The sequence below is a fragment of the Protobothrops mucrosquamatus genome, unplaced genomic scaffold (assembly GCF_001527695.2).
Source record: "Protobothrops mucrosquamatus isolate PMUCROS unplaced genomic scaffold, P.Mucros_1.0 scaffold3154, whole genome shotgun sequence".
NCBI classification, from domain to species: Eukaryota; Metazoa; Chordata; class Lepidosauria; order Squamata; family Viperidae; genus Protobothrops; species Protobothrops mucrosquamatus.
In genome coordinates, this window is record NW_015389154.1 from 39,945 (window position 1) to 55,017 (window position 15,073).

Genomic DNA, 15,073 nt, shown 5'->3' on the forward strand with positions numbered 1-15,073 from the left:
AAGGAAAGAGTGTCTTGAATCAAAGCACCGACAGATAAGGGATGAGAAATATTTTTGGCCTCCTTGTGAATCCAAGAATATCAGTGCTGAAAAAACCTCACAGTCTGCCTATTGTGGAAAAAAAAAACAGATTGCAGATCACATGTTTGGAGTGTGGCAAAAGCATTGTTCAGAACAGCACTCCATTGATTCATGGAAGGACCGATGCAGGAGGAGCAGCTCCACCAGTGCTCCCAATGTGGCAAAAGATTTAGCATGCACACCAATCTGGTGAGACATGAGAGGACTCACACTGGAGAGAAACCCTTTGAGTGTCCTCTTTGTGAGAAAAGTTTCACATGGAATTCTGACCTGGTGATACACCAGAGGACTCACACAGGAGAGAAATCATATGAGTGTCTGGATTGTGGGAAAGGTTTTAGTTATAATTCTGAATTGGTGAAACACCAGAGGACTCACACAGGAGAGAAACCATATGAGTGTCTGTATTGTGGGAAACGTTTCAGTCAGAATTCAAACCTGGTGATACACCAGAGGACTCACACAGGAGAAAAACCATATGAGTGTCCAGATTGTGGGAAAGGTTTCGGTCACAAATCCCAACTGGTAAAACATCTGACGATGCACATGGCACAGAAACCATATGAGTGTCTGTATTGTGGGAAAGGTTTCAGTTGCAATTCCGATCTGGTGGTACATCACAGGACTCACACAGGAGAAAAACCGTATGAGTGCCCCATTTGTGGAAAAAATTTCAGTCAGAATTCCAGCCTCATAGAGCACCAGAGAACTCACACGGGAGAGAAACCATATAAGTGTCCAGATTGTGGGAAAGGTTTCAAGCATAATTCCAAGGTGGTGATACACCAGAGGATTCACACGGGAGAGAAACCATATGAATGTCAGGAATGTGGAAAATGTTTCAGTCAGAATTCCCATCTGGTGAAACACCGGAGGACTCACACAGGAGAAAAACCATATGAATGTCTGGATTGTGGGAAACGTTTTGGTCAGAAATCCACCCTGATGAAACACCAAAAGACTCACACAGGAGAAAAACCATCTGAGTGTCCAGATTGTGGGAAAAGTTTCAAGCATAATTCCAAGCTGGTAATACACCGGAGGATGCACACAGGAGAGAAACAATATGAGTGTCTGTATTGTGGGAAAGGTTTCAGGCAGAATTACAAGCTGGTAATACACCGGAGGACTCACACAGGAGAGAAACCATATGAGTGTTCGCATTGTGGGAAAAGTTTCAATCGGAATTGCGACCTGGTAAGACACAATATGACTCACACAGGAGAAAAACCATATGAGTGTCCAGATTGTGGGAAAAGATTCATCCGGAATTCTGAACTGGTAATACATAGGAGGATTCACACAGGAGAAAAACCATATGAGTGTTCAGATTGTGGGAAACGTTTTGGTCAGAATTCCCACCTTGTGAAACATCTGATGATTCACACAGGAGAGAAACCATATGAGTGTTTGTATTGTGGGAAAAGTTTCATTCAGAATTCAAACCTGGTGATACACCAGAGGACTCACACAGGGGAAAAACCATATAAGTGTCCAGATTGTGGGAAAAGTTTCAGGCTTAATTACAGGTTGGTGATACACCGGAGGATTCACACGGGAGAGAAACCATATGAGTGTCCAGATTGTGGGAAAAGATTCATCTGGGATTCCAACCTGGTAACACACCAGAGGACTCACACAGGAGAAAAACCATATGAGTGTCCAGATTGTGGGAAAAGATTCATCCGGAATTCCGCCCTGGTAATACATAGGAGGACTCACACAGGAGAAAAACCATATGAGTGTCCAGATTGTGGGAAAAGTTTCAGTCAGAATTCCAGCCTGATAGTCCACCAGTGGACTCACACGGGAGAGAAACCATATGAATGCCCAGATTGTGGGAGAGATTTCAGTAGTAGGTATAGACTTATAAATCATGTAAAGTTACACATAAGAGAGTAACCATTCAAATGCCCAGATTATGTACAGTATTTTGCAGAAAATTCCTCTCTTATTACAGGAGAAATTCCACATGAGGAAAAATTTGATCTTGAATTTTGTTTCTTGTCTCTTACTGGAAGCCTAACTGAGAAATTATTAATTTCTTGCATGATTCTTTTTAGTCAAGCGTGTCCTATTAAACATGAGGGAAGAGATCTGAGCTTCCTTTGTCTGGCCCAGTGCAGTCGTTCTCTTTCACGGAGCCATGGTGAACTGTTGTGCTGGACCAGAGAAATCGGGCTTAGATCTGTATTAGGTATCTTTGCCACCTTGAATTATTTCTACATATAATATGGGGCATGCATCAATATTTGTTAAGAAAATGTATGTATCCCAACTAATGGTGACTCCACACCATTTACAGCAATAAAACCTGAATACAGAAACCAATAGACCCCATACATTGCAAATGGCAAAATGCAAAGACCCCACGGTTAACATTTACTTGCCCTATAGATACAGGGCACTTCAAGCAAGATTGATGGCATTTTGATAGTCTGGGAGTCCCAAAAAGGTGATTCTTGCTTTTGTTCAATGTAGAAGTTAACCAGGCCCCCTGGCCTTACTAACTACCCATTGGGAACCCCATATTAATAAAACATATCTTATGTGTGGCCAGAATTTGAAAACAACGTTTAATATGGCAGAGTACTTGAGTAAAATGGTTTGGCTGAGATCAGCATATGTGGGACTGATTGGGGTAGATTTTAGGAGTGATACTGAAATATAATTCTATCTTATTTTGCTATCTATCAAATTGTTGTATTTTACTCCAATTTCATTTTGTTTTTATATCAATAATTGATGTTTGGTATTCTGTATTCTGATATGGCCTATGGACTAATCGATAAACTAGGGCAGGGCCTGCAATGGAAAAGGCTCACTTCTTAGCTCCTATTAGATGGCAATATTTAAGGGAAGGGGCTAGGACTGTGGGCCCCCTATTTGACCTTGTAGAACAGATAAATGCAAAAATAAAGGTGGGACAAGGTCGAGGTTGACTCCATCCCTGCGAGATGAGTAAAATGAGGATCCAGTTTGTTGGGTGCAATATGCTGACTCTGGAAATCAAGAGCACTGTGGGGTGGTATATATGTCTAAGAGCTATTGCTATGATAAATAGCTTTAAAGGTGATGACCAGCATCTTGAATTGCACCTTAAAGAAACAAATCCAGGGCAACTTGCACCAGAAAGATTTACATGGGCAACCTAGGGGCCCACATTACCTTGTGCGCTGCAGCATTCTGGGCCAGTTGAACTTTCTGGGTGGTCCAGTGCAGTGATCCAAATTGGAGGTGACCGAGGCACGAGGCCTCCCTGTCCAGGAAAGGGCAGGATTGATGCAATCTATGCAAAGCCCTTCCCCCAACATGGCCTCCCCAAGCAGGAACCGTCAGTCCAGGAGGACCCCCAGGTTGTGCACCAGCTGAGTCGCCCAGGTTTTTTTCTCCTGCACAGCCCTTTGTTTGGGTGGCAAAGTCAGAGCTGCAAGCAGAGGGTGAGTCGAAGTTCCAGGCCGTCAACCTTTCATTGTCCTCTTCAACCACACTTACAAAACATCTTAATCTGCTGAAATGCCTTGAAATCCTTTGCCAGGAAAACCTCTCATGATTTTGTTCTGCATAGTAAACTGCTGTTGAAAGTGGGAAGTCAGCCCCCCAGAGAAGGAAATATTAGAAAGGCAGAAAAAAGAGCAAGCACATATAGGGAGTGGATTTTTATATCCTCTGGAGCCTTTTGTTTGGAGTTGTTCCTGTGGCATGAACTTTGACCTGAGTCCGAATGTGCCCTTTGGTATCTGTGGGTTAATCCTATTATGTCCTGTCTTAGAGTTTGTGTGGGGTATGTAGTTTTTGGGTGTCTTTGTCTTCCTAAGCTTCTAGTTGGAGGGCTACAACCTTCCTGGATTATTTACATCTGTATTTCTACAGAGAAGGTTTTTGCTTGGGGGAGGGAGACTTGGGACTATTAAGAAAACTGGGCATGCTTTTCTGCCTCTTTAAGATCCTTTGAGAAAATATATTTTTCTTCCAGAGCCAACATTTTATCTAGCTCTCCTCTTCAATAAACTGCAACCTTCTTTCTAAAGCAGTCGCCATGTTGTTTATTCCCAGCTTGGACTGAACCACGATGAAGACTTTTCCTTCAACAAAAGTAAAAAAGCAGCCCAGGATGCCAACAGTCCAGAAAGAGTGAAATTTCCAGCCCTCTCCGGAGCTTGGGAAAGAAATATGGGTAGTTCTTGGGTTGTAATAGTAATTGGAGCCCGAGTTTTCATTGCTATGCAATGGGGTTATAAAAAGTGACATCAGGTGACCACATTGCTCAGTGAGGGCAATCTTGGCAGTTCCAGCTGCTATTGCCACTCTAAGACCCGTGGGTCATTAAGTGAGGACCTCATGTAATTGTGATGTGGGAAGAGGTAGGAGTCCCAGGCAAGCAAGCTAGCCGGTGAGAGCTACGGACAGGTGGATGGTCTCCAGGTCTCCACCTTTCAGGGGCTGGGAGAGGAACTGGCCTAAAGACCCCCAGCAGACTTTCTGCCTAAGATTCCCACTCATTTCCTAGGCTGAGGCCTTAACCCTCACACCAAAATGTCACTCATATAAGATCTTTTATCCCAGTTTCCTATTTTCTATATGATCTATGTCTACTCTATATTTTCAAGAAGTCTATAACACTATATTTCCATTTTTCTCTGCTCAAACTGCCCTTATCACTACAGTATATCTCCTTTCTCTATTCCTAAACTCTACATTTCTCAAATCCTAATCTCTATAGGTACCCCCCCCTCTCTCTCTCTCTCTCTCTCTCCCTCCCTCCCTCTCTCTCCATCTTCTATTTATCTAGCTGTCTCCAATCATCTCCTATAAACGTCAGTGTCTCTTTTATCTTTCATCTCTATCTCCTCCAGCAATACCATATGATGTGAGCATACTGCACAGATATGAGCAACGTGGAAGGGAAATGTTTGCCTAACCCTAGATCCTGGACTTCAGGCCAGGATCCATTTTTAAGAAGGGGTTTTTTTTCTGGTTGGCTAAGCGGACACAATTTCCAAACAGGAATGTGTATAAGAATTACTGATTAGAAAGAAGGAGAGAAGGCATAAACTGTATGATCTATTTTTTTTCCAATTTCTTGTTTATTGCTGATTTTCTGTTGTTGTTATGTGTTTTGAATATTACCTTAAATTTCTAATTAAAAAAAATGAGTGTCAGGCAGAAACACTTTTGTGTGCAAATGAACACTACCGTTCTTTTTACAATGCTTTCAAACATTTCTTTGAAAAGTATTAGTTTTGTTTACCAAATATAGATAGCTTTCTCAGCTCCCCTTTTTCTAGGCCGTGCTGTGTACGTGTCTCACTTTGATTTAATGGAGATTTCTGTGCTCAGGAAATTACGGAATCACCTCGCATTTAACAGACTTAAAATCAGTCTTGGCCTCCAGGAGTGAGACTAGTTCCCTTGGATCCCCTGAAATGCTGGTGCTTCCATGTCCTAAATCCTTGAGAGCCACAGGAAATCAGTTATAAATTTTGGGGATGTAGGGAGGTTTTGAGGGCAACTGAGAGCCAACTACTAAAGCACAGAAATCTTTAGATCAGCTTTCAACAAACCAGCCATCTCCAAATGTTTTGCCCAAGCTGCCTGGGAATGTTCAGTGCTGGAATCAAACTTCTCTGGAAATTCGGAAGGAATTCCAGCTTTTAGTGAGATGTAGGTTCTACAAAAATGCAGGTGGAAAAATAGTATCTCCTATCTAGATGTGGGTACTGATGTGTTTGGAAGTAACGTTGGTGGGCACTTCAAGGTTTTGTCCTGTATTTCATTCCAGGTACTCCTCACTTACGACCACGACTGAGCCCAAAATTTATCTTGCTACGTGAAGCGTTTGTTAAGTGAGTTTGCCCCATTTTACGACCTTTCCTTGTTGCAGTTCTTGAGTGAATCACAGTAGTTGTTAAATTAATTAAACTGTTATTAAGTCAGTCTGGCTTCCCCATTGACTTTGCTTGTCAGAAGGTCATGACCCCAGAACAATGCAGCCACCATAAATATGAGTCACTTGCCAAGTGACTGAATTTGGATTACATGACCACAGGGATGCTGCAACAGTCACAAGTGTGAAAACTGGTCATTACTCACTTTTGTCACTGCGCTTGTAACTTCAAACAGTCACTAAACAAACTGTTGTAAGTCGAGGACTACCTGTATTCTATTAATGGGATGAACCTAGCAATTTTTTAAGGCTGCATGTACAAAGAAGACCTTGGTTGACTCTTATGATGCAGCAACTGGCTAATCTTGGGAAGCTAAGTGGGGTCAGGCTTCACCCTTAGAGCTTCCCTCAGTTGCAAAGGTAGTTTTGGGGGGGGGTTATCCTGCACCCCAAGACGAAGAACTGCCTGGAAGACTCTCCACTGATCCCCAAGGGAGGTGTGCTTCCTTGTTGCCTGATGGCGCATTGTGTTCAACCCCACGGATGCTTTCCCTCGGTTTAGTTCCTGCAAGTGAAGCTCCTAGCTCAGTTGCAGTGACGATGAGGGCGTCCCTGCGAGACCCCAAAGGGCAGACGAGGGCTAGATCGTCCTGGAGAAAAGTGATGGACGTGGTGGCTAAGAATGGAAAACGCCTCTTCATTAAAACATCTTAGAAACGCCGGAGAAGGAATGAGTGTATTTTCAGGCTCGCGTCACTAGGTGGCGCTCTAACACAACGACAGCGCCTGGAAACCGTCAACATAATCAGCATAGCTGCTAGCTGAGTTCCGACATCCAACCGGAGGGAGAGCAGCTAAGGTCAAACGGAGTGAAAACCATCGAGTATTGCTAGAAAGGACGTCGAGGAGAAGACAAGGGCTGAGGAACGTCGTCTTCCATGGGAGGATGGAGAGATGTAGAGCGGCTCTCGTGCTCTTCCCAGGGACGAAGCAGCAGCTGGCAGGTGAGTGGGGGGCAGGTCGGAGGAGAGGGGGAGCAAGTAGATTTGCCTGCTTTCCCTCCACGGTGTAAAAGCAGAGCAAGCAACAAGGCTGAAACATGTCGGCTGCTGCTGCTGCATGTTCCTTCTGTTTCCAAATGTTTTTGCACTTATGCTGCATGATTAAAACTTCTGCCTGTGATTTTCTGCTGGGAGATGGGAGATGACACGATAGCAGCATTCCAGCGTTCCAATATTTGAGAGGCTGCCGCAAAGCAGCAGAAGGCGACATACGGAACAACGGGTGGAAGGTAATCAAGGAGAGAAGCAACCTGGAACTAAAATTTCCTAACAGTGAGAACAATTTAACCAGTGGAACAGTTTCCCTGTAGAAGCTGTGGGTGCTTCATCGCTGGAGGTTTTTAAGAAGAGACTGGCAGCCACTTGTCTGAAATAATAGGGGGTCTCCTGCTTGAGCAGGGGCTTAGGCTACAATTCCTACAAGGTCTATTCTGATTGATATGTGTTATGTGTTCCTGGCTACTTTCCTTCGTGACCAGAGGCAAGCTCGCCTGACCAATAACCAGCCAAGACACAGTGAAGGCTTTTTGTTTTGTTTATTGCAATAAGCGGAAGAGAAGCTTTCAAAGCTTGGTTCTCTTCAAAGTTTTAACCCAAAATATTCCCTTCTTTTATGCAGTCCTGTCCCCGGCCGCTACATCCCTCCTCTTTCCCCATTGGCTGAGGTACTATAAGGTTACACTTTTTCCGACCGCCTATACACATTTCCTGATAACATATTAAATCATATTCCACATATACAATAACAATAAGAAAAATTAGACATTTAAATGTTTATTTAAACTCTGTAGATATTTATGTCCTCTTTTTTTAGAACAATAGGTTCTTTTCCTGTTTTTCAATTCAGTGTGCCTTTCCTGGCTAGCCGTTTCCTCTTACAGCTAATTTTTTTTATAGTTTGTCTTCTTCCTTTTCCCACTCTTAAGACCCAGCTATTTTTGCCTATGTGTTTATCTTACTTCCTTTATGTTATCTTTTCCTGATTCCCACCAATTGTACTTATTTTTTTATTCAATTAGTTTCCATTGTACTGTAGGTTTAACTGACTCTGAAGATTTATCATATTGATACGTATGTATCAATATACATACACATATGGACACAGAAATATGTAAATTGTTAGGTGTCTATTTCTGTGGGCGTATATGTGTGAATTTGATAAACAAATCAATATTTTAACTTGAATCTTGATAGTCTTCTATATGCCAAGTCAATCATAAATAATGTTTATGTCATGGTTCCGATAGATGAAACCCATCAAAAGAACTTTGAGGCAAAATTCTTCCTTAATGTACATTTATTCGGGATACAAAGTATAGGCCCTACATAGTTGAACCCAAAAACTAAATTCCCTTCCCTCAGATACAAAGTAACAAAGTACAACTCCCACCCCCAATTAACTGTCATAAATCACATTCCCCAATTAGCTTAAAGCATGCTTTCTCCTCAGCTCCACAGCCGGCCAAAACGTTATCAACTTGTCCTTGGATTCCCACAGCAGCGTTGTTATTATTATTATGGCTAGCTGAGCTTACATTCCAATCCCCCCCTCTCTGCTGCCCCTAATTTCTAAAGAAAGAAAAAGAATGTTAAAGGAATAGAGAAAATGGCTGCATTTTCATCAGTTGTCGGAGCGGAAACATCCTGTGATAGCAGCATTGACAGTTAGAGGTTAAACTAGAATTTTGATGTTTTCATGGTAATATATGTTTGTTTTTTTTGCTGCTTTCACACGTCCTGCACCCATTTGTTAAACAATAATGAAACTAACCCATTAATATGAATCTTACAGATAAAGAGGATGCCAAGAAGAGCACTCTGCACAACAGGGAATGAGAAGCAGCATTAAAATGCAAGAGAAACCATCACCCAAAACCTTTTCTACTTCCTGCACGAAGTTTGAAAACTCTTCTCCTTTCTCATCAGATGAGAGACAAGGGAGCGAATAACAAGAACAAAGTTTTGAGATGGAAAAAATAGAGCAAGTGCAATTCAAGGAAATATTACACGAGACGTCAAGGGAGATAATATCCAAACAAAGAAAAAGGGGAAATAACTGGAAGTCGTTGGGATAGCCAAAATGGGCAGGCATTAATTAAAACCTTTCAGGAAGGTAAGAGTGAGTTGACTCAAAGAATCTCACAGTAAAAGATCAGAAACATTTTTGTCCTCCTCAAGAATCCAAGAATAGTAGTGATGGAAAAGCCACACAAACTGCTTAATGTGGGAAAAATAGAAGTTGCAGATCACAGCTGATTATGCACAAGACGATCCACCCAGTGAAAAGCGATACAAATGTTTGGAGTTTGGCAAAAGCTTTACTCAGAGTAGCTCTCTCATGGAAGGACCCATACAGGAGAGAAGCTCTACCAGACGACCCAATGTGACAAAATATTTAGCATGAACACTAATATGGTAAGACACAAGAGGACTCATGCAGAAGAGAAACCATATGAGTGCCCAGATTGTGGGAAAGGTTTCAGTTGGAATTCCCTCCTGGTGCAACATCGGAGGACTCACACGGGAGAGAAACCATATGAGTGTCCTGATTGTGGGAAAGATTTTTCTTGGAAATCCGTCCTGGTGAACCATCAAAGGACTCACACAGGAGAGAAACCATATAAATGTCATGATTGTGGAGAACATTTTAGTCAGAATTCCTACCTGGTGAAACACCAGAGGACTCACATGGGAGAGAAACCCTGTGAGTGTTCAGATTGTGGGAAAGATTTCACTTGCAATTCTGACCTGGTGAAACATCGAAGGACTCACACGGGAGAGAAACCCTATAAGTGTCCTGATTGTGGGAAAGGTTTCAGTCGCAATTCAAACCTGGTGATACACCAGAGGACTCACACAGGAGAAAAACCATATGAGTGTTCAGATTGTGGGAAAGGTTTCGGTCACAAATCACACCTGGTGAAACATCTGATGACTCACACAGGAGAGAAACCATATGAGTGTCTGTATTGTGGGAAAAGTTTCATTCAGAATTCAAACTTGGTGATACACCAGAGGACTCACACAGGAGAAAGACCACATGAGTGTTCAGATTGTGGGAAAGGTTTTGGTTACAAATCCCACTTGGTGAAACATCTGACGACTCACATAAGAAAGAAACCATATGAGTGTTCAGATTGTGGGAAAGGTTTCACTTTCAATTCCGACCTGATGATACACCAGAGGATTCACACGGGAGAGAAACCATATAAGTGTCCAGATTGTGGGAAAAGTTTCAGACTTAATTACAAGTTGGTGATACACCAGAGGATTCACACGGGAGAGAAACCATATGAGTGTCCAGATTGTGGGAAAAGTTTCATCCAGAATTACGACCTGGTAATACACAAGAGGATTCACACAGGAGAAAAATCATATGAGTGCCCAGATTGTGGGAAAAGATTCATCCGCAATTCGTACCTGATAATACATAGGAGGACTCACACAGGAGAAAAACCATATGAGTGTCCAGATTGTGGGAAAAGATTCATCCGGAATTCCTACCTGGTAATACATAGGAGAACTCACACAGGAGAAAAACCATATGAGTGTCCAGATTGTGGGAAAAGTTTCATCCGGAATTCTGACCTGGTAATACATAGGAGGACTCACACAGGAGAAAAACCGTATGAGTGTCCAGATTGTGGGAAAAGATTCATCCGGAATGCCGACCTGGTAATACATAGGAGGACTCACACGGGAGAAAAACCATATGAGTGCCCAGATTGTGGGAGAGATTTCAGTAGTAGGTATAAGCTTATAAATCATGTAAAGTTACACATAGGAGAGTAACCATTCAAATGCCCAGATTATGGACAGTGTTTTGCAGAAAATTCCTCTCTTATTACAAAAGAAATTCCACATGAGGAAAAATTTGATCTTGAATTTTGTTTCTTGTCTCTTACTGGAAGCCTAACTGAGAAATTATTAATTTCTTGCATGATTCTTTTTAGTCAAGCGTGTTTTATTAAACATGAGGGAAGAAATCTGAGCTTCCTCTGTCTGGCCTAGTGCATTCGTTCTCTTTCGCGGAGTCATGGTGAACTGTTGTGCTGGGCCAGAGAAAGCGAGCTTAGATCTGTATTAGGTATCTTTGCCACCTTGAGTTATTTCTACATATAATAAGCGCGGGGTATGTATCTTTATTTGTTAAGAAAATGTATATGGCATCCCACCTAATGGTGATTCCACAGAATTTACAGCAATAAAACCTGAATACAGAAACCAATAGACCCCATACATTGCAAAGGGCAAAATGCAAAGACCCCACGGTTAACATGCACTGGCCCTACAATACATGGCACCTCTAGCAAGGTTGATGGCAATTTGATGGTCCAGGAGTCCCAACAAGGTGATTCTTTTGTTCAATGTAGAAGTTAACCAGGCCCCCTGGACTTACTAACTACACATTGGGAACCCCATGTTAATACAATATATCTTATGTGCGGCCATAATTTGAAAACAATGTTTAATGTGGCAGAGTACTTGAGTAAAATGGTTTGGCTGAGATCAGCATATGTGGGACTGATTGGGGTAGATTTTAGGGGTGATACTGAGATATAATTCTATCTTATTTCACTTATCAATGTATCATATTGTTGTATTTTACTCCAATTTCATTTTAATTTATTTTTATAGGATTTTATTAATAATTGATGTTTGGAACTCTGTATTCTGATATGGCCAATGGGCTAATTAATAAACTAAACTATTAAAACCAAATGCATACAAACAAAAACCTGGTTTCAATTCAGGCTTCTGATGTGCAGGCGCCTCTTCTTATCCCAGTGCTTAGGGGAAAAACTGGATCTTCCTTGCTTTACGGAAGACATGGAGGATAAAGGCCTGCCACACTTCAGGGGGAAGAGTGTTTCATAGGGCAGGGTCTGCAACAGAAAAAGCTCACGTCCTAGCTCCTATCAGATGGCAATATTTAAGGGAAGGGGCTAGGAGTGTGGACCCCCTATTTGACCTTGTAGAACAGATAGATGCAAAAATAATAAAGGTGGGACAATAATGACAGGTGCCCTGTTGTGTCAGTGGTTACAATGCAGCATTGCCCATTGACTCTGCCCACAGCCTGAAGTTTGATCCTGACGGAGGTCTTCCTTGCAAAATGCTCCAAATCTGTCAGATTGTGAGGGTCACCCCAAGATTTTCAGTTGGATTCAAGTCCGGGCTCTAACTGGGCCATTCCAAAACTTTGATCTTCCTCTGGTGAGGCCATTGTTTTATTGACATGGAAGTATGCTCAGAGTCATTGAATGGTGAAATTATTGTTCATCTTCAGGATTCTGGCAAAGGCTTGAAGGTTTTGTGCCAAAATTGACTGATATTTAGAACTGTTCATAATTTCCTCCACCTTGACTAAAGCTCCAGTTCCAGGTGAAGAAAAGCAGCCTGAAAGCATAAGGACCCCTTTACCATCCTTCTCTAGAGCCACAAGAACTCATTCATACAATTGTAGGACTTTTAGAGGTTTTGATGTCCCTTAAAAACCACTCCGGTGAAAAGGCAGGAAGCTTTGGAACAACTTCCTGCAAACTGGCTTCCTCCAAGTATTTTGCTCAATCTGCTTGCGGAATAATAAGGCTGAAAGTTAACAAGAGAAGTTAATTGGGAAGGCTGCTCTGAGCAATTCTGCCCTCTAGTGAGATTTAGGCCCTGCAAGAATGCAGATGGAAAAATAATATATGCTATCCGGATGTGTTTCGAAGCAATGTGGGTGGGCACTTCAAGATTTTATTCTGTATTTCATTCCAGGTAGTCCTTGATTTACGATCAAAATTGAGCTCAAAATTTCTCTTGCTAAGTGAAACGTTTGTTAAGTGAGTTTGCCCCATTTTACGACCTTTCCTTGTCGCAGTTCTTAAGCGAATCACAGTAGTTGTTAAATTAATCAAACTGTGATTAAGTCAACCTGGCTTCCCCATTGACTTTGCTGGTCAGAAGGTCATGACCCCAGAACAATGCAACCGTCATAAATATGAGTCAGTTGCCAAGTGGCTGAATTTTGATTCCGTGACCACAGCGATGCTGCAATAGTCCTAAGTGTGAAAACTGGTCATTACTCACTTTTGTCACTGCGGTTGTAACTTCAAACAGTCACTTAACAAACTGTTGTAAGTCGAGGACTACCTGTATTCTATTAATGGGATGAACCTAGCAATTTTTTAAGGCTGCATGTACAAAGAAGACCTTGGTCGACTCTTATGATGCAGCAACTGGCTAATCTTGGGAAGCTAAGTGGGGTCAGGCTTCACTCTCAGAGCTTCCTTCAGTTGCAAAGGTAGTTTTGGGGGGTTATCCTGCACCCCAAGACGAAGAACTGGCTGGAAGAGTCTCCACTGATCCCCAAGGGAGGTGCGCTTTCTTGTTGCCTGATGTCGCATTGTGTTCCCCCCACGGATGCTTTCCCTTGGTTTAGTTCCTGCAAGTGAAACTCTTTATGGGAAAGAAATGACAATAAGAACCACACAATAACAGAGTTTTCATAAAGACGTGCACCCTTAAACTGATATTTTCTTGAGGTACTTTTTGATTTTATCACAGCATGCAGGGCAGGAATCTTTAGACCAGCTTTCTGCAAACTAGTTTCCTCCAAGTATTTTGCTCAAGCTGCTTGGGAATAATATGGCTGAAAGGTGGGAAGGCTGGGAACTGGGAAGGCTGCTCTGAGGAATTCTGCCTTCTAGCAAGATTTAGACTCCCCGATAATACAGACAGGAAGATCATATCCACCTCCTGTCTTAGGTGGGGTTCAGAAGCAATGCCAGTGGGCACTTCTGGATTGTTCCTGTGTTTCATTATTGTATTAATAGGATGTAGCTGACAACCATTTATGACCACACAAAGAAGCAAGAACTTCATGAACTTTAGGGCGCAGCACTTGGCTAAACCTCTGAGCCTAAGTAGTGCCAAGCTTCCCTCTTACACAGTGGTTCTCAACCTTTTTAATGCCGGTCGTAAGTCGAGGACTTTCCCTGCCCGGGAGCACTGCGCATGCGTGGTTCCGCCCCCTGCACCGGCCGAGGCGTAGCTGGCAAGCGGCAGAGACGGAGCAGGCCAACCACCAGCTGGCCCAGCTTAAGGGAGGTAAGGCACCCGCCGGAAAAGGGGAAAAAAATGACAGACAGCCTTGCTTGGCGAGCCCCATGAAATGGTCGATCAACCCCAAATGGGGTCGCGACCCATAGGTTGAGAACCGCTGCTCTTACAGCTTCAATCATTTGCAGAGGCAGGTTTCGAGGAGTTATTTTGCACCCCTTCCCCAAGAAAAAAAACCTGACTGGAACAATCTTCTCCAGCCCCCAAGTAAGATGTACTTTCTCGTTGGTGGTTGTACATCACCCCCCCCCCACGTGATTTATACTTTTCTTCAGTTTAGTTGCAGCAAGAGGGATAATGAGTTCACTCTTGGGAGACCTGAAAGAAAAGGTTTGGGATAGATTGTTGACAGAAGTAAAGGAAAGGTCTTCAAAATTTTAATATTGAAAGAGAAATTTAAAATTGAATTTGCTGCAGTGGAAACTTACTGCCTGGACAAACAAGCTTACCAAAACTAATAATATATGGGAACCAGGAAAGGAGACCATAAAGAAAGGATGTAAGAGAAACACGTAGGCAAAAATTAGCTGGGTCTTAGACTGGGAAAGGAAGAAGACAAGCTATAAAAACTTCTGTAAGAGAAGATAACTAGCAAAACAGGAAAGAACCTATTTTTCTAAGAAGTCATAAAAAAGGGGGCCAGAACTCAGGCAACTGAGCATGTGCAATTAGTTGATTAATATTAACTGACACACCTTGCATAAATTATATTTTAATTTTAATGTACATGTGATGTATGATTTAGTATGTAGCAGGAAATATGTAAGAGGTGGTTGGAAAGAGTGTAACCTCATAGTACCTCAGCCAATGGGGAAAGAGGAGGGATGTGCAGCCGGAATAAGGATTGTATAAAGAAGGGAATATTTTGGGTTGGAACTTTGGAGAGAACCAAGCTTTGATAGCTTCTCTGTGCTTTTTTTGTAAAAGAAAAAAAAGA

The 15,073-nt window shown here is 42.3% G+C and overlaps 1 protein-coding gene across 1 annotated transcript; it reads left to right on the forward strand.

Annotated features, from left to right (window-relative positions):
• Positions 1-119: 119 nt before the first annotated feature.
• Positions 120-11,750, forward strand: LOC107297136 (zinc finger protein 208-like). Its single transcript, XM_015826495.2, has 2 exons — positions 120-1,964; positions 9,543-11,750. Exons 1-2 carry the CDS (start codon positions 193-195, stop codon positions 10,819-10,821), a joined length of 3,051 nt encoding a protein of 1,016 aa, XP_015681981.2. The 5' UTR covers positions 120-192; the 3' UTR covers positions 10,822-11,750.
• Positions 11,751-15,073: the final 3,323 nt, after the last annotated feature.